This window comes from Phyllopteryx taeniolatus, chromosome 2, assembly GCF_024500385.1.
Source record: "Phyllopteryx taeniolatus isolate TA_2022b chromosome 2, UOR_Ptae_1.2, whole genome shotgun sequence".
NCBI lineage: Eukaryota > Metazoa > Chordata > Actinopteri > Syngnathiformes > Syngnathidae > Phyllopteryx > Phyllopteryx taeniolatus.
The window spans coordinates 22,901,921-22,925,084 of NC_084503.1; the positions used below are offsets into that span (position 1 = coordinate 22,901,921).

Consider the following 23,164-nt stretch of genomic DNA (forward strand, 5'->3'; position numbering starts at 1 on the left):
GATCAATGTCTGTCTCAGAAATATTCATTTTCTCCGCCCTCTTCTTGAGAGAGGGAAGTACTGTAATATCTCATGAGTAATGCGCATTTTCTCACCCACAAAATTGCCAAAAGTCAATAGTGCGCATTTTACATGCATGCTGCCATCTAGAGGTTATGCAAAAGGTGTTGCCTACACTTTCATTCCAATATGATTGCATATATGTACAGTTGTGCTCCTAAGTTTACATACACTGGCAGAATTTCTGAAATAGTGTTTTTTGAAATACGACTGATGACTGAACAACAACCATCATTAATTTAAACAACCATCATTAATTTCTTAATGGTTATGTTTTTTTTAATGATAATGCTTTTCTGAAATGCTGTTAGAAGCAAAATCATGCATTGTGAAAATCCATTGTACATAGGTAGAAGGATTTTCCAGAATTTTGAGGTCAACTTTGGGGGTGTGCATTATACACGAGAAATTACGGTAGTCCATCTACACATTCTTAAAGGGATTACTTCTACCATATTTATCAATGCAAATGAGGCTTGACGTACACGAGCTTGGCAGTGTGGAACACGTGGGATTTATCAACAGTCATTACTTACTGGTGTAAGTACGACAGGTTTGATAAATACAGATTTTTTTTTCTTAAACACATTCTAAATTTCAGTCCTTCAAATAAACTTAGAACCTGTTCTATGCATTCTTTGATAAATGAGGCCTATGGATCATTACACCTGCGATGAAGATGGGATAACTCTACATGTATTTGTCTTCAGGTAATTCAGTACATAACATTTGCAATATATGATTTAAGGGACAGGAAGTGAAACTGATTTGTGCTCTAGCCACATGTGTACTCTGTAAACAAACACAGTGTAGCTCTGCCTCTGGTGTGCATGATAAGCCATATGCTTTTGACACTTCATGTGGTTCTGCAATATTTACAATGATATATATATTTTTTTAATTCAAAATGAAACTGCACGAAGCAGTACTCACTTATTGTTTACTGTGTTTCCAATTCTACACCTGTGCATTTAAATAACCATTTGGGCCCGAGTCAATAGTTAAGTGATGGCACGGTCCAGAAATATTGAGATGTTTAACATGTTTCAAAGGTCGTGTGTGTGTGTGTGCGTGCGTGTCTGGGTCTGCATCTTTGCGAGAGTATGAGTCTTACCCCAGACTGGACATCCGTCATGGTGTGCGTCAGAATTATGTTGAATACGCCGTGCGATCGACTGCTCTCCTCGTTCATGTTTGTGGCAGCGACGGTGCGAGATTTATTGCCCTCTGACATCAGCACCTCGATGTCCTGTCAATGATTGAATCATTTAATCTTAAGTAAACTTTTTTGTTTTCTATAATACACTACATTACATACAGTAATATATAAAAAAGCATTAGCTGTTAAAAGATGCTCATTGATGATGTCTCGATTAAAAAGCCATAATGAAAATGAAATTAAAGCTGCAAACAGCAATGAATGAACATTTGAACCCATGTTTTAACGTTGAATCCTCAAAATACTCAATTGTACCATTCTCTGCCCACATTAGACGGTGGAGGCAAAATTTTCTCAATTTTCTGATTCTGAATGGCTTTCATTTGGGTGTATTCCATAGCCAAAGTACGAGTTTTGGAACTCATCCAAAGCAAAATGTCAAACTTCCAATTCCCCATTGGTTATGGGTCCTAGAAACTTTTTCATGAGTCTTGTTATGATACACATGCCCACCCAATTTAGTGCTGATCAGTCAGACTGGAGGTGGGAGCAAATGTTTTCCAACTTTCCAGAGAGTGCGACTAAGAGTGCTTGCAGGTTTGTTTTGGAAGTCCCAAAATAAATTTGTTTTCACCAGAATACACTTCGAATAATTGGCGAGTTTCCAGGTGACTCATTTGTTGAAAGAATAATAATTGAAGTTGCAGGCAGTAATGAATAGGCCCTCACACCCCACTTTTCATGGCAAATCCTCAAACTAATCATGAAACTTTGAATTTACGCGAATAAAAAACAATTCAAAGAAACGTATAGTAAGTTCACCTTGTAGCTAGCCACAGCTAGCCGTGAGAGGCCGTCCACGTATGGACCCAACACTTTATGTTCTCTCACTCTCAGCGTTTGTCTGCCCCTGCAAAAAAATAAAATAAATTAAAAAAAATTTAAAAATGGTGACCAATGAAAACTTTGTCTTTCATCCAGATTCTCACAGTTCCGACCATACAACGTCAGCCCGTGCTCTCTAACCCCGATTCAGACTGAGAACTTAATCACCAGCAAAGCACATATGGTTGTCAGATGGTCTGCTCTTCCTCGGCCCTAACAGGCAAAGAGTTTAAAGGTCCAGCCAAGTCAAAGGTTGGGTCATTAGCAACAGGCCAGTTGCTGATTTAGTGCTGGAAATGACCTGAACTCCAACAGGGACAACCTCTTAAACCAGTGACCACTTATCCGGCGTCTATCACTTTCATAAACTTCTCATGTTCAAAGATTTTACAATAGGGCAGATGCTGAATTACGTGAAAAGCACAAATGCTGACTCAAGCTTGGTGTTCTTGTTACAGTGGAACCACAGATAAAATGATTATAATTACCAAAATTGTCACAATTATTGGCATTATCACCATAATAAGGGGGGGGGGGGGGGATCACAAGTGCCGACAAAGTCTGTTTATTGTTAAAGTGGGACTAGGGATGAAATGAAAATCATGATCAAAATAATCACGATTATCAGTTATCAAGAAAAAAAAATACATGCTCCAAATTACATTACTATCACAATTGCTTATAATACAATGAGATTAGAGATGAAACGATTATCATGAGCAAAATGATCACTATTATCTGTTATTTATTGTTGCAGTGGGACTGAAAGTGTCAAAGATTATCATGACTAAAAGTATGGCTATTATTGGTTTTATCACAATATATTAAAAATAAATAAAAATATCAATTCACACTAAATGAGCAGACAGAGACTCTGGTGCTGGTACTCTCCATGGGTAAACTGTAAATGGCGTTATCTCCCTTTTTTTCGTTACACTTTTTGCAGTGACGACAAAGACAAAGGTGACGATAACCACAGAACCAGAACTTTAACTGACTCCAGGAAAAGGCTCTGGCTGCTTAGCAAATAATTTATTTTGCCATAATTTATTTTGCCAAGCAGATGCTAACTTATCATCATTAAATGTTTGCTGAGAGTCTTAAAAAATAATTTCACACTTGTATCAAAGTTAAGAATGTTAAAATATGACTTAAAACATTGTAGGTAGATGTAATGGAGGTTGAGTGACAGTTTGAGCCCCCAACAAATGTTTTTTAAATGAAATTGAATTTATTAAGGTAGTTAAAACCACATTAAATAAAATTGCATTAAATGGTATTAGGTTTAATGGTATTTTATTGAAAAACATATTTATTTCTTTTTTAATGTAATTTAATTGAATTATGATCATAGGCCAACATTAAGGCTCCAGGAAGTACCCTCTCCTGTTGTCAACACAAAGAAAAAGTGGAGGCTGTTTAACACCATTGCAGTTGAGGACGTACCCTTTGGGGTCCAGCAGATCGCGGACCTTTTCGTTGTAGATCTCCATGTAGGAGACCTCCACAGTGAACTTCTCCTGCTCACGCTGCTCCTTCTGCGTGCGGTCAAACAAAGCGCTACAAAGTCGAGGGATGAGGCCCGGCTGGTCCCCCGAACCCATCATAGTGTAGGACTTTCCGGAACCTATACATACATAAACATGAGAAGGAAGGTGACTTTTCATTTAGAAAGGCTAGAGGAACGCCTTCCAAAAATACATTTCAACACATTAAAGTGAGACAGAGAACATATACTTCCAACAAGGCTTACGGTCTACAGGTATGTTGTGACCTACAAAATTCACGAGGCAAAAGCTCAACGCTGATCTAAAAGTGTACCTTGATCAGATGTTACTGATTCTGACCTTACATAAAAAACTAGATGATGCTGTTTATGTATCCAACCATTCATTTTCCGTAACGCTTATACTCACGAGGGTCCATGTCCCTTAAGTCGTTCAACAAAATAATGTGTCTTTCACGGCTATTAACGTTATGTGGTCGCGCCACAATATTGTGCGTGTCCATAATTACTTAGTTCCACCCAGTCTGCTTCCATTTTTGCCATTCCACTACAGTCACACACTCCAGCTTAATTTGACTTATATTGCAAGAGATATGATTTCAATAAAGAATCATTAATTGACAGCCTCGCCAAATCTGCAGTTCAGTAACTTACCAGTTTGTCCATAGGCAAAGATACAGGCATTGTAGCCAAGGAAGGCGTTATGAAGAAGACTCTCCCCAAGGCACTGAAAAACCACCTCCTGACCTGGAGAGACATGCATGTTGTACTTGATTTCAGTCTTTTATATATCAAGATTTATGATAATATGTGCCAGGGATGTTTTGGGCAAACCAACCAGCGAATTTCTCTTTGTCCGATTCATCCATGGACCAAAAGCAGTAGTCGTAGGCAAAAACCTGGAGGGCACACAGAGGGAGATGTAAATAAATGGTTGCGATGGTGCGAATGTACAACACAAAGCTAATAAGGCAGTCACTCCAACAAAACCATGTACTTTTTTTTTTTAAGGCCGGCAATGACTCACAAACGGCAAAAGAGAGCTCACTGCTGACGCAGTCAAAAAGTCGCCATTACCTTGGACTGATTCCTGGTGATGTCGCACGGGAGGTAAAAGTGCATGTGGAAAAAGAGAGAGATGAAATTTTAGGCATATTAGCGAGGGTACGGTACTTATTTACAGCAGAGAATCACAATTGTGTGTCGCTTGAAGATGAGAACCAAAAATAGCTCGAGGCACCGACCACACATTTAATTGACCTTTGCGTGTGTGTGTGTGTGTGTTTACTTCCTGATTGCTTGTCATGTCAACCAACTTTTGTGTGTTTATCTTCAGGGCAGTGTGGTAGGGTAGCAGCAGGGGCTGGGTCCTGGGGGATGGTACAAGGGTTTGCATAGCTGGAGGTAGTTTGTGATAAGAACTGAAAGTGACTTAAATGAGCGAAGATGATCTGAATATCTATAATATCATATTAATTTATCCTATCTACTATGTATAGTAAAGCAGACACGCAAGAACTTGTCCGGAATGAACATTATTCACCTAATATAGTGTTAATAGAATATACCTGAACCACTTTATAGATGCACAAATGTAATGTATTACTTGAGTGGGAGTGTTGGAAGCTAACACTATGTAGCATGTCTGTGTGCAAAACCCTACAGGCATATGCAATTTTCTCGCATTCAATAAAAACAGCTGACAGTGGGCTTATTTGCATCTATTCTAATTGGCTTGTGAGGTGTATTTCAAAGATACTTACTACCCATTTTTTTGTCGTTTTACAACAGTTTCCTGGTGTCTAAAGCCTGCTGCACACTGCGCGAACCTGATTTGACCAGATCATTGCAAATAAATAGATAAAGCGAGTTGCCGACCCACCCCCCGCACATTGAGCGATAGGATATATGGACGCCCTAAATCGGCCTGCATAGGCGTTTGAAGCTGCACATACAGTATGTTGTACTTTATCACATTTATTAAACCATAAAAAAATATATTAATAGTTAATGAACAAGCGGGTTGCTGAAGAGAGTGGACGTGAGTGAGAATAAAAGCGATAGTGTGGATATTTTTTATAGAGGATCACTGGCTCCCATTCATTTGAGCATACCCAGCGAGGTACGTGCCATTCGCGTACATTATGGCCACAAGCTTCGCTTTTTCACCCGGGCACATGATAAATTATAAATATAGTTAAGCATTATCGTAAAACAATCTGTGATAATTTATATAAAGTATTTATATGGCTTGGGGGCGGCGTAGCTGAACCCACTAATGAAAAAAGTTCAAAAGAATCATGTGTGTTCATGAATCATGAGTTTGTTCAATGCTAAAACTATGCCTGATATTTTTGTTGTGGTAAATGGTGGTGAAGTCGAATCTCAGATACAGGAGGAGCAGTGTGGTTTTCATCCTGGCCGTGGAACAGTGGACCAGCTCTACACCCTCGGCAGGGTCCTCGAGGGTGCATGGGAGTTCGCCCAACCAGTCTACATGTGTTTTGTGGACTTGGAGAAGGCGTTCGACTGTGTCCCTCGGGGAGTCCTGTGGAGGGTGCTTCGGGAGTATGGGGTACCGAACCCCCTGATACGGGCTGTTTGGTCCTTGTACGACCGGAGTCAGAGTTTGGTCCGCATATCCGGCAGTAAGTCGGATATTTCATCTCTGCTTTTTGCAGATGATGTGGTTCTGTTGGCTTCATCAAGCCGTGACCTCCAACTCTCACTGGAGCCGTTCGAGCGTGAAGCGGCTGGGATGAAAATCAGCACCTCCAAATGTGAGACCATGGTCCTCAGTCGGAAAAGGGTGGCGTGCCCTCTCCAGGTCGGGGATGAGATCCTGCCCCAAGTGGAGGAGTTCAAGTATCTTGGGGTCTTGTTCACGAGTGAGGGAAGAATGGAACGGGAGATCGACAGGCAGAGCGGTGCAGCGTCTGCAGTGATGCCGACTTTGTATCGGTCCGTTGTGGTAAAGAAGGAGCTAAGCCGAATCAATTTACCGGTCGATCTACGACCCCGGATACAAGCGGCCGAAATGAGTTTCCTCCGCAGGGTGTCTGGGCTCTCCCTTAGAGATAGGGTGAGAAGCTCGGTCATCCGGGAGGATCTCAGAGTAGAGTCGCTGCTCCTCCGCATCGAGAGGCGCCAGATGAGGTGGCTGGGGCATCTGATACGGATGCCTCCCGGACGCCTCCCTGGTGAGGTGTTCCGGGCACGTCCCACCGGGAGGAGACCCCGGGGACGACCCAGGACACGCTGGAGCAACTATGTCCTTCGGTTGGCCTGGGAACGCCTCGGGATCCCCCCGGAAGAGCTGGATGAAGTGGCTGGGGAGAGGGAAGTCTGGGCTTCCCTGCTAAAGCTACTGCCCACGCAACCCGACCTCGGATAAGCGGTAGAAAATGGATGTCATTCGAACTGCTCTAAGTGCTAGAGGACTCTGCATCTTTTTGCACAATTGTTGTTTGTTGTTGTTTTTTGTCAATGTCTTTATGTCTCCAAAGTGTTCTGTAAATTGACTGTCTGTTGTACTAGAGCGGCTCCAACTACCAGAGACAAATTCCTTGTGTGTTTTGGACATACTTGGCAAATAAAGATGATTCTGATTCTGATTCTGATGTATGTATGGATAAATGGTGGTGACTTTCTTTTTAAACTAATAATGTTGACAATGTTAAAATATTTCCTGTACAGTTAATAAAGGTTTTATGACAGCACAATGAGAAAGGAAGAGTTGGATTTGCTTCTTGGATCCAGGGCCTACTTGTGAAAACAGTTATTAAAACTCATGATTAACACAAGGGCCAATATTTTAGTTGTATTATATGGTATGGTGGTGCTGGTTACATTATCTTTACAGTAACACCATGATGCAAATGTTACTAAAAAATCCTGATTGCTAATTACTGGTACAGAAAGGTTTTTTTTTATAATGGCACAATAAAACTTTGAAATTGTACCACTAGTGCAATCTGTTTAAAAAAATAGAAATAAAAATTCACAGGTCGTTGACATTGTTTCTTTTTGACTAATGTGAGGGCCTTTGAGAGCGTGGCAGGTTTTTGACGTTTGCTGTGATGACAGCTGTCACGACAGCTTTGAAGACAGCGTGTGAGAAGACTTCGCCCTTGTAGCTCTGCAGATGACACACACTTATATCCAGCAGTGTCTCCAGATGACTACAGTTCAATTGAGGTGTTGTGTGACTGTCTAAAACCGATAAATAACTGGATGAATAATTAAACCACAACAAAACTGACAGAATTGTTTTTGGCAATAAAGAGGATTGCTGTTAGTAAATACCTGGAGTCACTCTCTTTAAAAACTAAAGACCAAGTCCGAAACTTTGGTGTACTGATAGATTCGGACCTGACTGTCAACAGTCATATCAATAACTAAAACTGCCTTCTACCAGCTGAAGAACATATCTTGAAGGCTTGCATGTGCCAAGCAGAAGCATGCTTTTATCTCAAGTAGACCTGACGATTGTAATGGTCTTCTGACTGGACTCCCCCAATGCTGCAGCTCGGGTTCTGACCAGAACAAAGAGGTCAGAGCATATGAGTCCAATTCTAAAGTCTCTACACTGGTTCCCAGTCAGCTTTAGAATGGATTTTAAAGTTCTGCTACTGGTCTATACATCACTAAATGGTTTAGGTCCTGAATACATGAAAGAAATGCTAATGGAATATAAACCCAGTCGGGCTCTGAGATCTACAGACTCAGGTCAAAGAGTGGAGCACGGAGTCCAAAGCAAACATGGTGAAGCAGCATTTAGCTATTATGCTGCACACAAATGGAATAAGTTGCTTACAATTTGCTTTGTGCATCCATTAAAGAAATAAGTCATCACCCGCCCCAAACGCAAATGAGTAGTGAGAATTAGGTGGTCGGAGAGCTGTGGGCCTGCTCCTCCACTCTCATCACCGTCATTTAGAAAATATCTTAATGCATGGATGCTTCCACCCTCCCTTTTGCCACTGTTCTTACATTGTTCTTTCATCAGCCCCTCTTTTGCTGGGACTGCACCATTCACGGCTGCATGGGGAGTAATGAGGAGTGGAGGCCAGGGAGACCTGAGACTGGAACGTAAACTGAAGCAGAGTTGGCGTGGATGAGACACCACGCTTAATAATAATAGCAGCAGAATGCATAAAGAAGCTGCCATATTACAGTCAACCCCACAATGTCTTGCCTTAGGAGGCAAGTATGTGAGTCATGTCAGGTGAGACACCGCAATACCATTTAAAGAATGTGACCTTTAACACCCGACACGAGGGGTGGAACGATTTGGTCCGTGTATCGGTTTTGTTGTCATGGTTTTCGGTTCAGTTCGGTACACATTGACTCTTAGGAATTATTTATTCTTGCATAATAATATATTATAATAATATTCCTAATTTAATTTTTACACTTACTTTTTTTTAAATATATTGAAAGTACTGTATATCTTCACAGCCTTATTATTATTATTATTATTTGTATTATTTAAATTATTTTTCATTAATCAGAAGTATTTGTTGTTCTATTTATATCAGCGGCATATTGTGACAGGAAGAACAATTAAATTCTCTTCCACTGGATGGAAAAAGGTGCAATAAATAAAGGTGTATCCACCTGTTCCCATTCATCCAACAGAATAGGTCATGGCTTCCTGCAAATATATCAGCTTTTTATTCACAAACAACTTTGATACTTTTCATTATATTTTTGTTTAGTGGTTTACCATGGGCCCTCGACCCTAGTGAGGAGAAGCGGCTCAGAAAATGGATGGATGGGTTTACCATGAGGTATTTCTAATGCAAAATAGTGCCTTGGCTCAGCAAAGGTTGGAAAACACTAGTCTTAATCTAAATAAATCTAAATAAAAGATCAAATTATTAAATAAGTATTATATAGCATACAGTCACCTCCCAAAGTATTGGAACGGCAAGGTCAATTCCTTTGTTTTATTGTGTACTAAAGACATTGGGGTTTCAGATCAAGAGATGAATATGAGAAAAGTTCAATACTAGCTTTTATTTCATGGTATTTACATCAAGATGTGTTAAAAATTCCAATGAAGTTGGGACATTGTGTTAAACATAAATAAAAACAGAATACAAAGATTTTCAACTAATGTTCAACCTATATTTAATTGAATACACTACAAAGACAACATATTTAATGTTCAAACTGATAAACTTCATTGTTTTTAGCAAATCATTAACTTTTATGGCTGCAACACGTTCCAAAAAAGCTGGGACAGGGTCATGTTTACCACTGTGTTACATCACCTTTTCTTTTAACAACATTCAGTAAAAGACGCTTTACATACAACACAGAAATAAAAACAGTAAGAGTGAGCATGTAGGAGTCTGTCCAACCCCCAATCAAAGCACAGAGACGGGAAGACGTCCAGCCTGGTAAAATTGTGGACAAGTTTCCGGTCTTGTCAGACGCAGTAAGGATGACGAAAGAATGCGTCCGATCGCTAAGCCCGAGGAGCCAAACAGACGCAACATTGGAGATGGACGTCAGCCATGACAGATGAATGGAAGAAATCAACATGAACAACTACCGCATTGCAGATGGAAAAGAGCCGAAGGTGGCGCAGGACAACCACACCATGGCAGAGAGTCGTCCGCCCGAACCATCAGGTTGGATGCTGACGAGAGCTCGCCGGCGAGTTGAGGGAGCTAGCTAGCTGGCACGAAAAAGGAGAGAGCCAACCGCACCGAGATAAGCGAAAGCCTGGCCAGGTTTCACCTTCGGCCATGATACGGCTATTAATCCAAATGAAAGTAAACCATTAACAAACTAAAAAGAAACATTTAGGATGGAGAAGCGGCAACCAAAATGTACCAGCGTATTCGCCTTCCGGTTCCTCTTGTGATTTAATAGGTTTTATAATTATGACATTTCTACGTATCCAAGTATGTCTAAAAGTAGGGGAGTGAGACTGACACAGCGTCTACTGTATCATGAAGTTTAGTGTGGGTAAAACAGTTCATTACGATTAGAAAGCAAGTTGGTTGTCTACAGGGTGAAGAACGGAAGACTGGCCCGCTGGAAACACTACCAGAAAGAATGAGTTCAGTCTGCACAGTTGTTGTACAACTGACAAATGGCCATCATCAAAATAACTGGAAGACAGCAGTTTGTCTGTCAGCTGCATGAAGAATTATCTGACACTGATCCCAGGGGGAGACAGAAGCACAGAGCAAAGAAGAATCCAAAAAATTTGGTGGCCAAAATCAATTTCTCATTTTTAAACTCTGTCTGTCTGTCCGTCGGCAGGATTACACAAACTGGCTTCACGCGACCTATTTTGTCCATTTATGATGGACAGAATGGTGGGTTCTAAGACCAGTCACTGATCAGTCTGGCATCAGTCTGGCATGCATTCCAGTCGCTGACTAATTACAAGCAACGATCCCCCCAAGCTGAGAATAATAGCACACTAGCCAACGACTTGAATACCTTCTACTGCAGATTTGAAAAGGACAGTTTCACACCACACACCAACCCGGCCGCACCCGCGACCACAATCACACCTCTGACCTCTGCGTTAACCATCCATGAACAGGATGTGAGACGCATCTTCAAACAACAAAAGATTAACAAAGCGGCAGGCCCGGACCACGTGTCTCCATCCTGCCTCAAAGTCTGCGCGGACCAGCTCGCGCCAGTCTTCACTCAGATCTTCAACAGATCACTGGAAATGTACGAAGTTCCATCCTGCTTCAAACGCTCCACCATCATCCCAGTCCCCAAGAAACCTGCAATCTCGGGTCTGAATGACTACAGGCCTGTCGCTTTGACATCTGTGGTCATGAAGTCCTTTGAACGTCTTGTGCTGGACCACCTCAAGAGTGTCACAGGTCCCCTGCTGGACCCCCTGCAGTTTGCCTACCAAGCGAACAGATCTGCGGATGATGCAGTCAACATGGGACTGCACTTCATCCTAGAACACCTCGACAGTGCAGGGACCTATGCGAGGATCCTGTTCGTGGACTTCAGCTCAGCGTTCAACACCATCATCCCTGAACTCCTTTCATCCAAGCTTCTCCAGCTCAGCGTCTCACCTGCCATCTGCCAGTGGATTTACAGCTTTCTGACGGGCAGGACACAGCAGGTCAGGCTGGGGGAGGCCACCTCATCCACACGCAACATCAGCACTGGGGCGCCCCAAGGTTGTGTCCTCTCTCCGCTGCTCTTCTCTCTCTACACGAACGACTGCACCTCAGCGAACCCGACTGTCAAACTCCTGAAGTTTGCAGATGACACCACTGTCATCGGCCTCATCAAGGACGGTGACGAGTCTGCATATCGACAGGAAGCGGAGCGGCTGGAGCTGTGGTGCGGCCGACACAACCTGGAGCTGAACACGCTCAAGACTGTAGAGATGATCGTGGACTTCACGAGGCATCCTTCGCCACAGCTGCCCCTCACGCTGTCCAGCTGCCTTGTGTCAACCGTCGAGACCTTCAAGTTCCTGGGAATTACAATCTCCCAGGACCTGAAGTGGGCGACCAACATCAACTCCGTCCTCAAAAAGGCCCAGCAGAGGATGTACTTCCTGCGGCTTCTGAGAAAGCATGGCCTGTCACCGGAGCTGCTGAGACAGTTCTACACAGCGGTCATCGAATCAGTCCTGTGTTCTTCCATCACAGTCTGGTTTGGTGCTGCTACAAAAAAGGACAAACTCCGACTGCAACGGACAATCAAAACTGCTGAAAGGATTGTCGGTACCCCCCTACCCACCCTTGAGGACTTGCACGCTGCCAGAACTAAGACAAGGGCGTGCAAAATCCTCTCGGACCCTCCCCACCCTGGTCACCAGCTCTTCCAGCTCCTTCCCTCAGGTAGGCGCTACCGATCAATGCAAACTAGAACTAGTAGACATTCCAACAGCTTCTTCCCTCTTGCAATCAACTTCTTGAACAGCTAACTTACAATTCCATTACAACAAGCTGGCAATTTTTTGACTTGAGTTCGTTGTCACATTTCTGTATTATGTATTACTCGTGCACTCACTGTAGTTGTCTCGCCGTGCTGCACTATTTGCATACAGTGGCCACTCATGCCAGAGTAGCATCTGCTCCATTTGCACACTGATTGAGGAGTATCTGTAACATTTGCACAACCATTGTCCCAGATTATCGCAGTACTCGTCACTTTAAACCGCATACACTCCTTGAAGTCTCAGTGCCCTTTGCACAATGGTCATTGCACCGGACTATTGCGATATTAGCCATTCGAACTGAGGACTCTGCATCTTTTTGCACAATTGTTGTTTGTTGTTGTTTTTTGTCAATGTCTTTATGTCTCCAAAGTGTTCTGTAAATTGACTGTCTGTTGTACTAGAGCGGCTCCAACTACCGGAGACAAATTCCTTGTGTGTTTTGGACATACTTGGCAAATAAAGATGATTCTGATTCTGATTCTGAACAAAGCAAATCTGTGCTAATGCACTTGTAGGCCACTCGACCAGTCACCAACTACCAGAACCAACTTACCGAGCGGGAATCAGCACTTGGCTGCTGCTTTGACCCTTTCAAACAAAACCCACTAGATGTAGTCCAGTCAGATCAAAAGTTCATTTCAGGGATAATCCAGCTCAAATTAATAATTATAATAATGACAAACCCAATAGGTTATGAAAAAATTGGCAATTAGAGCACAAGATCTGTTTCTTATTTGTATACTGTAGATGAAAATTTTTGGAACTGTTCCCACAGGGACACCGCAGATAATTAGATGACGGCAGCGCTGTTGTCTGGAGTGATGTATGAAATGTGTAACGTATTTTCACGACCATAAGGTGCACTTAAAGGTCTTAAATTTCCTCCAAAATGGAGGGTGCGTCGTATAATGTGGCGCGCCTTATGTGTGCACCGAGTTCCAAAATCTGTAAATGTTGTTGTGTGACTTTGATGAGCACTCTGCTTGACTGACTGGGAGCATTTCCTGCCGACACGCTCCTTTTATAGAGGAAAGGCGGACGTGACTGAGGACAGCATGCGGACGTTAAACGGGGAAGGGTGCGTGTGAAAGAAGACACTAAAGGCACGCCCCCAGTAGATATATAGCGCCGGTATGTGCATTGTGCAAAACAACATCGGTTTGGCTAAGGACCCCCGACAATGGCACCTACGAAGAGGCACGCTTATGAAGCACAGATTAAACTGCAAGCTATCAGTTACGCGGAGGAACATGGGAATCGAGCAGCCGCGAGAGAATTCAAGATCAACGAATCCATGGTTCGCAAGTGGAGGAAGCAGGAAAACGCCGGCATCATTGCTGAACAGCCCCCCGGCAACGAGACTGACTCCGAAAATGACGAGAGGGAACCCGGCGTGTTTGATGGAGAACTTGCCCAGCTGTTCATTTCGGATACAGAAGATGAGGACTTTGATGGATTTGTGAATGAGGATTTATCAAAAAAATAACGTGAGTACATTGTTAAATACTTCAATAAAGTACAACCAAACTCAGTTTTGCTCCCGCTGCCTTTTTAAAAACATAGGCTAGCATGCATGCTAGCCTATGTTTTAGCGTGCATGCATGCTACCATATGTTTTAAGCTAGCGTATGTTTTACCATGCCTGCGCCCAATAATACGGTGCGCCTTATGTATGTGTTAAATACAGAAACAGACCCCGTAACTGAGACTGCACCTGTTAATACGGTGCACCTTATGGTCGTGAAAATAGGGTAAATGTGTGTATGTATGAAACAAAAATTGCTTTCAATTTAAATTGAAATATTTGTTCCATGAAATTATATTAATATATTCCCAATAGTCTACTCTCATTTGTCCTCTTGGCTGCACTGCTTCCAGTATGTGTATGTGGATGATGACTTTTTTTTTTTTTTTTGTCCAACCAGATTCAAAAGTCTGTGTGCTTTGCGGCCATTTGTTTCTAATGCTGATGTAGGAAAACAAAAAACAGGAAATGACCCTGTTTTTGTATTTTTGTTGTGATGTATCTAAACAAAAATCAGGAAACGAGCCGTCTCCTGTTTCGAATTTGAAAATTGGAAATTGAAAAACAAGCTTTTATCTGATGTTCTAACTCGGAATTTATTTAAAATGTCGGGAAAAAAATATGACACTTTTTTTTTTTCCTCAAACTTGCTTTATGCGACTTTGCCTTGACCCGAAACACGTGAGCTACGCGCTGATTGTGTCGCTAAGCCAGGCATGTCTATTCCATGTGCCTTCTAGGGGAATGACGACCTCCCAAACATGGCCGCCATTAGGGCAATTAGGCGGACTCTGGCATATCTAGTGTTCATATCTATGGCTCCCTCCATTGATATCATTAGCTTTTGCGTCTCTTTCGAAGCCTCTATTCTCCGGGACTTCTGAACATGGCTTTAGACCGCTATGCCAACTTGACAGTGGAGTTAAAAACCAACGGCACAACTTTGGGTAAAATCGTTACAGACTTTCAGAGAAAATGTCCGAAGGTGGATGTCAGCGTGAAAGCAGCAGAATAAGGACGACTTCAGGGTCAAGGCAAAGCCGCATAAAGAAAGCTTGAGAAAAAGGTGAGACGTGTTTTCTGTTTTTTCTTTACATATATCAAAACAAAACAACTGAAAATACGGTTTCCCTTTTTTTAAATACACCAAAACAAAAAAACGGAAATAGGGTCATTTCCCTTTTTTTGTTTTCCTACATCAGAAGGAAAAACGAAGGGCCGCAAAGTAAATGGACCTTCAAGCCTCTTGTGTTGCCATGTCAATCTAATCACCCCAGGGACTATTGAATCCCTCGTGCTGGGCGATGCAACCTAAACTATATTAACAATTGGTCTGTTTCTTTAACCAATCAGATTTCAAATTCACCTCACAGGACCTGGGAGCTGGCCCAAATAACGTCAGCAATTTTCCGTCCTCTGATTGGTTGGTCAGAGCTAGCCAAGTCTGACTAGAAAAACATCTCTGTAGCGATCTGCACACATTAATACATGTAATAATCAGGATCTCTGCTGAGAATAATGTACAGTATTGCGTTTAAATTTGTAATGTTTTTGTCATGTTCTATGATAAATATTGATTGTGAACTGTTCCAGATGATGTACATGGCACAGTTGTGGGCTGTTATATTGGATTTTTGTATCGTATTTATGCTTCTATAATTGCAATATGATAGTGGTTGTATTAAGAGGTATATTAGGTCAGGTAGATCCCAACTGAAGGCCCAGGTACAAAATGCGCTAATGCTTTCAACACAACGAGGAAGGAGACGTGAGTATTGGGTGTTTATGAGTCTGGTCAACACTGATATGGTTACTTGTGTGTTGTGCTGTGTTGATCACCTGACGTATACTACACACTATAAGATCAATGGTCGAGTTTTTCGTTGTAATGTCTGCGGTCTCTCATATCTAAAATAAAATTTAAAAAAAAACAGTTAAGAATGTTTGTATCCCACTTTACATACAACATTGCGTGTAGGGAAAGAGAGCTCAGATGGCCAGTGTCAAAGAGGCTATACCATAGTTGACTGTTGCTATATCGACAAAGTTTTATCTTCTGCATACCCACAGTGTGTTCAGTTTTTTATTTTTTATAAAAGTGGTAACATGTTGGTTTATTAGCTTAAAAACATCACGTCGACATATTTTCTGATAAAAGGCAACTTGGTGGTGCAGCTGTCCCAACGTCCACCTGCAACATCATAGCTCAATCCCTCACTTTCTGGCGAAGAGTAAATGCAGAGGAAGACCTTTTTCCTTCCTTTATGCAAATTTCATAGAGGCACAAAAAAAAAAAAAGAGGCATCTGTGCGGCGATGACAAGTGCTCTCGCTGCTTCCTCGGCCTTTTGTCAGCCCCACAGGCGGCCGAAGAAACTACAGCTACGGTCTTGTTCAGGCCTCCACATAAAAGTCACCGGGAGAATTTTTATGGTCGACAGATGCTCCAGTGAAAGAGTCCATGGACTTCGAACGCTGAAGGAAAGGGGCTTCACAGTCACTGGAGGCGACCCAGAGTTAACCTAACCGGCTCCCTTGCCCATGTGTTGTTGCCTCGGAAACGGAAGAGCTAAGAAAAAAGGGAGGAAGGCAAGGCAGTGGGAGGAAGACAGGCTCTTTTTTATGTGCAATTGTCTGGCCTCTGTCTTTCTTCCAGCCCAAGGCCTCAAACTCTGCCTCATACACTTATTTATTTATTTATTTATTTATGTATGTATTTATTTTGGTCTGCTCCACCAGTCACAAGATCCTTTCTTCCGACACAGATGATTTGCACTTCGGGCTGTTGATTTAGCCATCTCATTAGGGACGGAGGGATGATTAAACTTTGTCCCCTTCAGAGCTTTTGCGGTTCAGACTGGCTGTTTTAAAAATATCTCTGCATTGGTAGTGGGCTGTCAAGTGCGTACCGGGGCAACCGGTGGGCGATTACAGAAATACTGATGGCACAACGAGGGGAAAATGGGAATCATACATAATAATAGACCAGTGTTTCCCAACTTTTACTGAGCCAAGGAGCATATTTCATATTAGCAAAATCTCTCAGCACAAAAATACCCCAAAAGGTATGAATACTGAAATAAGTATGATCTTTTCCCAATTTACTCACATATGTATTTACAAATTGGGAACACAAAGCTATTATTCTGTTGTAGATACACAGGTAGATACACAGGTTAACTGTAACTTCTGCCACATATTGGAAGAGAATTAAATTGTTGTACGTGTCACTATATGTCTGTGGCATAGATATACTAGATACAACGTATTTTAGGGGTGATGGATTTTCTCTGCCTCAGGGAGCCGCTTATTTGAATGTTGAAACTAAAGAGACGCACAGGCAGGGGAGTAGCACCAGACCACGGGCCCCCTTACAGCACCTTAATGGAAGGGGCCCGCTGCAAAAACCTTTCCGTCCAGAAATTCTTTGTCAACAGGGTGGAGGGGGAGCCCCCCCCCCCAAATGCTCAGGGCCCCTGGACAGTACCATTATTCCCTCCCCTTTCGACGGGCACAACGCCCTTACTGTCATCTATGCGAGGGAAGGAGGCGGAAGTGAGGCGCACCTATTTGATAGGGCTTGGTGATTAAAACATTTTTTTAATCCCGATTTTGATTTTGGCTTCTCATGAACATAAAAATTATAGTCAAACAAAATTTTCAGATTAATGTACTGAACAGCGTGGTGTGTATATGCGCGCTCCTGTGTTGTAAAAGCACCTGTGTTACTTGAGGGCAGAATAACATATGTCACGTATGATATTCTGTCCTCCCTGAGCGTGCTTTAAGCTGTTTATTGACACCGTTTACTGTGAAACTAAAAACACAAAAAGAATTACACAAATTTCATACACACAATTGGTTTTAGAAACATCGCCAGCTTAATGCTTACACTCAATAGAAAATCCTATTGACGGGCTAGCTAAAATTAGCATTAGAAGTGACAGAAGAGATTTACCTTCAAATAACGAATATTCACACAAAAAGGCTGTAAAGTTACTCACGGGCATACATTCTTACTAATCTGTGATAAACGAGTTGTATTAATAGAGTTCAATCGTGCCTTTCTTCTGCTGTTTTGATCTTAATGTGTATATTCCGATGCATGCACCACACTGCCCCTAAGAGGCCTAGCCACGCACAATAGGAACAGCAGGATTTTTATTTTTTGAATTTGTAGTAATCCGTCCACTTCCATTCACATCGTTGGGAGCGAGGGATGTACTCTGTGTGGCTGCCTCTTGTGTCTCGGCCGGCTCAGATTCTCTACTCGTGGGCCAGTGGTCCAGCACTTGGTAAATGGTGCTTTACAGTGATTTGTGCACACTGGGCAGGTAATCTCTCCAGCCCGCACAGACGTGGCGCCTCGGTCCTCTTCGGCGGTGGTCAGGGAGTGCTCCGTGGCCTCCCAAAGCACAGGAGGAGAGGTACGGTGGTGGAGGTACCGCGCCAGGTGGGAGGGCGCTTCTGGGCCACCGCCGCCACGGCTTCTCGCAGAGCAGCGGGAGTGCTGTGGGGCACTCTGTCGTCAACGCTGAGGAGGACAGGGATGGCATGTCGGTGTGGCGCCGGTGCGCGACGCGAGTGGGATGGTTGGGGTTCCCATTCAGTGTGTGTGTAGGTCAGTGTGAGGCAGAGTTCACAGTTCACGGCTGTAATTGTTGCCAGAGTGGTCTGGCTGAGATATGAGATTGGACGAGTGGGTGAAATGGGACAGAGGGCTATTTTGAGCTCGTCTTTTGCTCCCATTCATGTGAATTGGGGTGGCCGGACAACAATCGTTGGCGACAATGAGTGCGGGCCTCGCTATTTCATCCAACACGCTTGCAGTGGAAGTTGGGAATGTAGCTCGTCGTTGTTGTAAAACAACATATGTATACTACAGACTGTATTTGAATGTGCGTTCGTGTGTATAATACGTCCCACGATCAAAGATGACAAAAACAAAATATGCGTGATTGTGTGAATAAACAACAAAACCAGATGATAGTTTACACAGGCAGTGTAAAAGGGGCTACATCTTCTGTCGGCAAAAATGCCTAGAGAAATGTACGTTTTTTAATAGAAAATTTGCATTTATGCGGACAAACACAACACAAACAAAGCAGCTGCTTGCAATTGATGCCAAAAACAAATCAGGGCCATTTCTGCACGTTCCATTCGCAGGATTTGTGCATCTCCTGCAAACAGCTGCATGGTGACGACATTCCACACACAGGAGGGAGGTGAGCTGCCTGGACGGGTGATGCACGGACACCAATCTCTCCCTGAACTTGGAGAAAACTAAGGAGTTTGTTTTGGAGTGCACTCCCAGCATGCTCCCCTAAACATCAACGGTGCTGCGGTGGAGAGGATGCGCAGCACCAAGTTCCTGGGAGTGCATGTCACTGAGAACCCCTCCTGGACCAGCAACAGCTCATCACTGGCCAAGAAAGCGCACCAGCGTCTCTATTTCCTGCGCAAGCTGAGAAGAGCCAGAGCCCCGACCCCCATCATGTGCTCGTTCGAGAGAGGGACCACAGAGATCATCCTTACCAGCTGCATCACTCTGTGGTACGGAGCCTGCACCGCATCCTGCCGCAAGACTTTCCATCACATAGTCAGAGCAGCTGAGAAGATCATTGGAACCTCTCTTCCCTCCCTGCAGCACATTTACAGCACCTGATTCACTCGCAAAGCCCTCCATGTGGCGGGGGATGCCACCCATCCGTCTCACAGCCTATTCAGTCTGCTGCCATCAGGGAGGAGACTGCGGAGGCTGCAGGACCAGCCGACTTCAAGGCAATTTTATTCATCAGGCCGTCCGGAAGCTGAACACTCTGCCCGCTCTGCCCCCCTACCTCTCTTTTCCTCTGCCCACCCACACACATTCACACACGCGCACACTTCCCCACACTGGCTTCTAATTTGTAAATGTCTTTATGTGCCTCGGTACTCAGACTTTGACTATGTTGCACATGTCTCCTAATCTTTGATATTTGCACATTTAATTTATACTTTTTATACTGTATATACCAGTTTTATTTAGCTTCTTTATAGTGATGTTTATTATTTATACTTTTTTTATATTTGTTTTGTAGCACCGTGGGCCCATGAGTACCATCATTTCAATACTCTGTATGTGATACGCATATTGTAGAATTGACAATAAAAGTACCTTGTACAAAAACCTGAACGTGACACAATAACACTTACAAAGCAACATGCAGTAGCAGGCAGCTGAGCAAAACCACCATGAAAAAAACTGGACATACCTGGAGTCGCCCTTGCCCAAGTTGCCCAATGAAGGATGGAGGACGGTCTGATTCTTCACCATCTCCACCACGCACTTTGTGTTTAATTCCTTTTCTGTGGACATGCCAGGACATGGTGTTAAGATTAACACACTGGATGCAGATGCCGTTGCTCAACATTCAGACAGTGTATATAATTATAAGATTACACAGCACACAGCATGCATGAACAAGCTCAGATGGTAATGTTTTTTCAACAACTAGTATTTGAGTGATCAGCCCTTATGCTTTACGGGGGGTTCCTTTGTTTGTGACAGTCCCCACATACAATATTACAAACGGTGGGCAATAAATTAAGATAATCCTTTACTGAGGGGGAATTTGAGTGGAAGGTATAGTTTCACAAATGTGTCATCCAAGAATCCTTTAGACTTGATTTAAACTACAGTATCCATCTTTTGGGGCAAAATAGTATCGTCAAACAGGCGTCCTCTGTTTAGAAAGTCCCATTCCTATGGCGGTGACATAACCCGAATTTGTATGTGAGTGGGACCAGGCCGTAGTCTATCATTAACCTACACTAACCCACCTTGGTTTGGAACCATACCGGACCCACCAACCTTGGTTTCACACGTGTAAAGTATCAGATCCGCCTTAGTTTGAAACTGTACCAGACCTGCCTTAATTGAAACCGTACCATACTGGAGTCACCATGGTTTGGAATTGTAATGTACGGGAGCCAATTTGGTTTGGAACCATAACCGGACTCAGCTTGGTTTGGGGAACTTGAGTTCAATTAGAAAGCTCTAAAAGGTTGTAGTATTAAACCATTGTAAATAGAGACCGCCTTCCACTTTCCATTGGCCATTTCTCTCCTGCATCGCATTGACTACAAGGGAGCTTGGTTGGGAAAGCCAATTGGCCGTCACGCTGTTCTTCAAAGCCACAGCCATGAGAATGCGGAGGCTCTTACGCAACATTAGCAAATATTCCCTCCGACACACTCCCTTCCTGCCTTTGTCCCACTTTGCCAGCCACACTACCGCCGTTCCTCAACCTGGATTAAATCACTCCTGATGAAGAAGACTGTGCAATAGGTACTCTGTACTGCATGCTAGCTTTTTTAAGACCATCTAATTACAGTGGAACTTCCAAAAGTTGACAGAGGAGCAAGCGGAGGCGGCTTAATCGGACGCGGTAACGCGGTTGTCGGGGCAGACTAAAAAGCTAAGAGCGGTGCTTCCACACATCTGCCTCTCCAGCGTTCGCTTACTGGACAATAAATTAGATTATCATTAGATCGCCAGGAGAGGGGAGTGGAAAGCGGGGACCCAAGGGTGGGGGGGACCCCCATCTCCCTGCAGCCTGAAAACTGAAGTGGGGGGGGGGGGGGGGTGCAGTCCCCAGGAGTCAAACCAAGAGAAATGTGAATACTCATCACCCACCCTATTACTATGGTTACCAGGTCCCCGACTGGCAACCATTATCCCTGTACCGTGATTGTCTGTGGTGGGGTGTAGTGCATTAAAATTGGAGAAACTGGTGAGGGTGAGGCAAGACAGTCACAGACCGTCGCCCCCACGTAGTCCAACCAGCACCCCAGGGATGTGCGAATGTATTTAGTGCATTAAAAATCCGCAAGAGAAAGGCATGGCGGGCGACAGAGCAGGCCGGAGTGCCGGGACACCTGGTCGAGTGTCCTCCCCAGCCCGACCCTGCCCTCCCCCCACTTCTTGAGCCACTCTTTCATTTCCCTCAGCTGTGTGCTTTGGGTCATCATCATGCTGGAAGCCCCATTCACGACTCATTTGTAGTTTGTAATAATTTCCTCCACTTTAAGTAGGGGGTCCCCACTCCAGATTTCCACCAGTTTGGGGGTACTTGGTCTGGAAATTGTTGAAGATCCCTGATATAAACCATTATATCATATTGGTTATCGGTATGGAACAAGATTATAGTAAACGAAAACGAACAAAATAACTAAAACTGAAATTGACAAAACATTTTCATAAATGAAATTTAAAAAAAATGAAAATTTACAAATTAAGTTAACTAAAACGACATTCTACGTTTGCAAAATTAACTAAAACAACAATTACAGCGAAAATGTCCTTTGTTTTCATCTCTGTCAATTAATTTCATGAGTTTTTGGCGTTGATTTCAAATGCATTTGTTTCGGATACAGATTGAATACAAAAGGAAGGTTGAACAGTTATTTGGGAACTCCAGTTCACTTACTGTGTATCGCCTAGAAGTGATGCCATCGGGCAGCGCCGTCGTATTGACAGCTCGCCAGACAAGCTCATGTTTTGCCACGAAACTAACTTTTACGTCCAAGCTGTTTTTGTATCTCCTCGCTAACGGAAACAGCTAAGACGGCTACCGACTACCTAGCACCTTCACGGAGGTGCCCATCGTTTATTCGTCTTGTGGGGAAAACTCGGAGAAACGGACAACTGCCGAGCGTGTCATAGTGCCACTGTTTCCCGCCACGAAAGGCAGATGTGAAAGCAGACAAGGAGTTTGACAGCAGGTGGTTGAACTACTGCAACAACAGGACACTTTCACAGCACAACTTCAGTAATAGGAAAACTTGAAAAGCTTTTGGCACAATCATCAGGGACAAAAAAAAACAAAAAACTGACTGGATGGACAGGAGGTAAAAGCAAGCTTACTGTCTCTCTAACAGTCACAAAATGTCCACTTGAGAAGTTTGCAACATGCAAAGAATTTTTTTTTTTTTTAAGTGAAACAAACATTTTTAAAAAGTGTGCAACATGCAAAGAAGTTTTTTTTTTTAAGTGAAACAAACATTTTTAAAAAGGCGATACAGCACGTATGAATGG

General features: G+C 43.2%; 1 protein-coding gene across 5 annotated transcripts in view; it reads right to left on the minus strand.

Moving 5' to 3' along the window:
* Positions 1-23,164, minus strand: part of kif13ba (kinesin family member 13Ba) — an 83,925-nt gene that overhangs the window by 46,208 nt on the left and 14,553 nt on the right. For all 5 annotated transcript variants that reach the window (XM_061765389.1, XM_061765392.1, XM_061765388.1 and 2 more), the window contains exons 2-8: positions 20,340-20,433; positions 4,689-4,701; positions 4,450-4,510; positions 4,266-4,358; positions 3,551-3,731; positions 2,042-2,129; positions 1,175-1,309 (exon numbers count right to left, since the gene is read on the minus strand). In XM_061765389.1, coding sequence (XP_061621373.1) covers positions 1,175-1,309; positions 2,042-2,129; positions 3,551-3,731; positions 4,266-4,358; positions 4,450-4,510; positions 4,689-4,701; positions 20,340-20,433 — 665 coding nt within the window. The remainder of the gene's footprint in view (positions 1-1,174; positions 1,310-2,041; positions 2,130-3,550; positions 3,732-4,265; positions 4,359-4,449; positions 4,511-4,688; positions 4,702-20,339; positions 20,434-23,164) is intronic.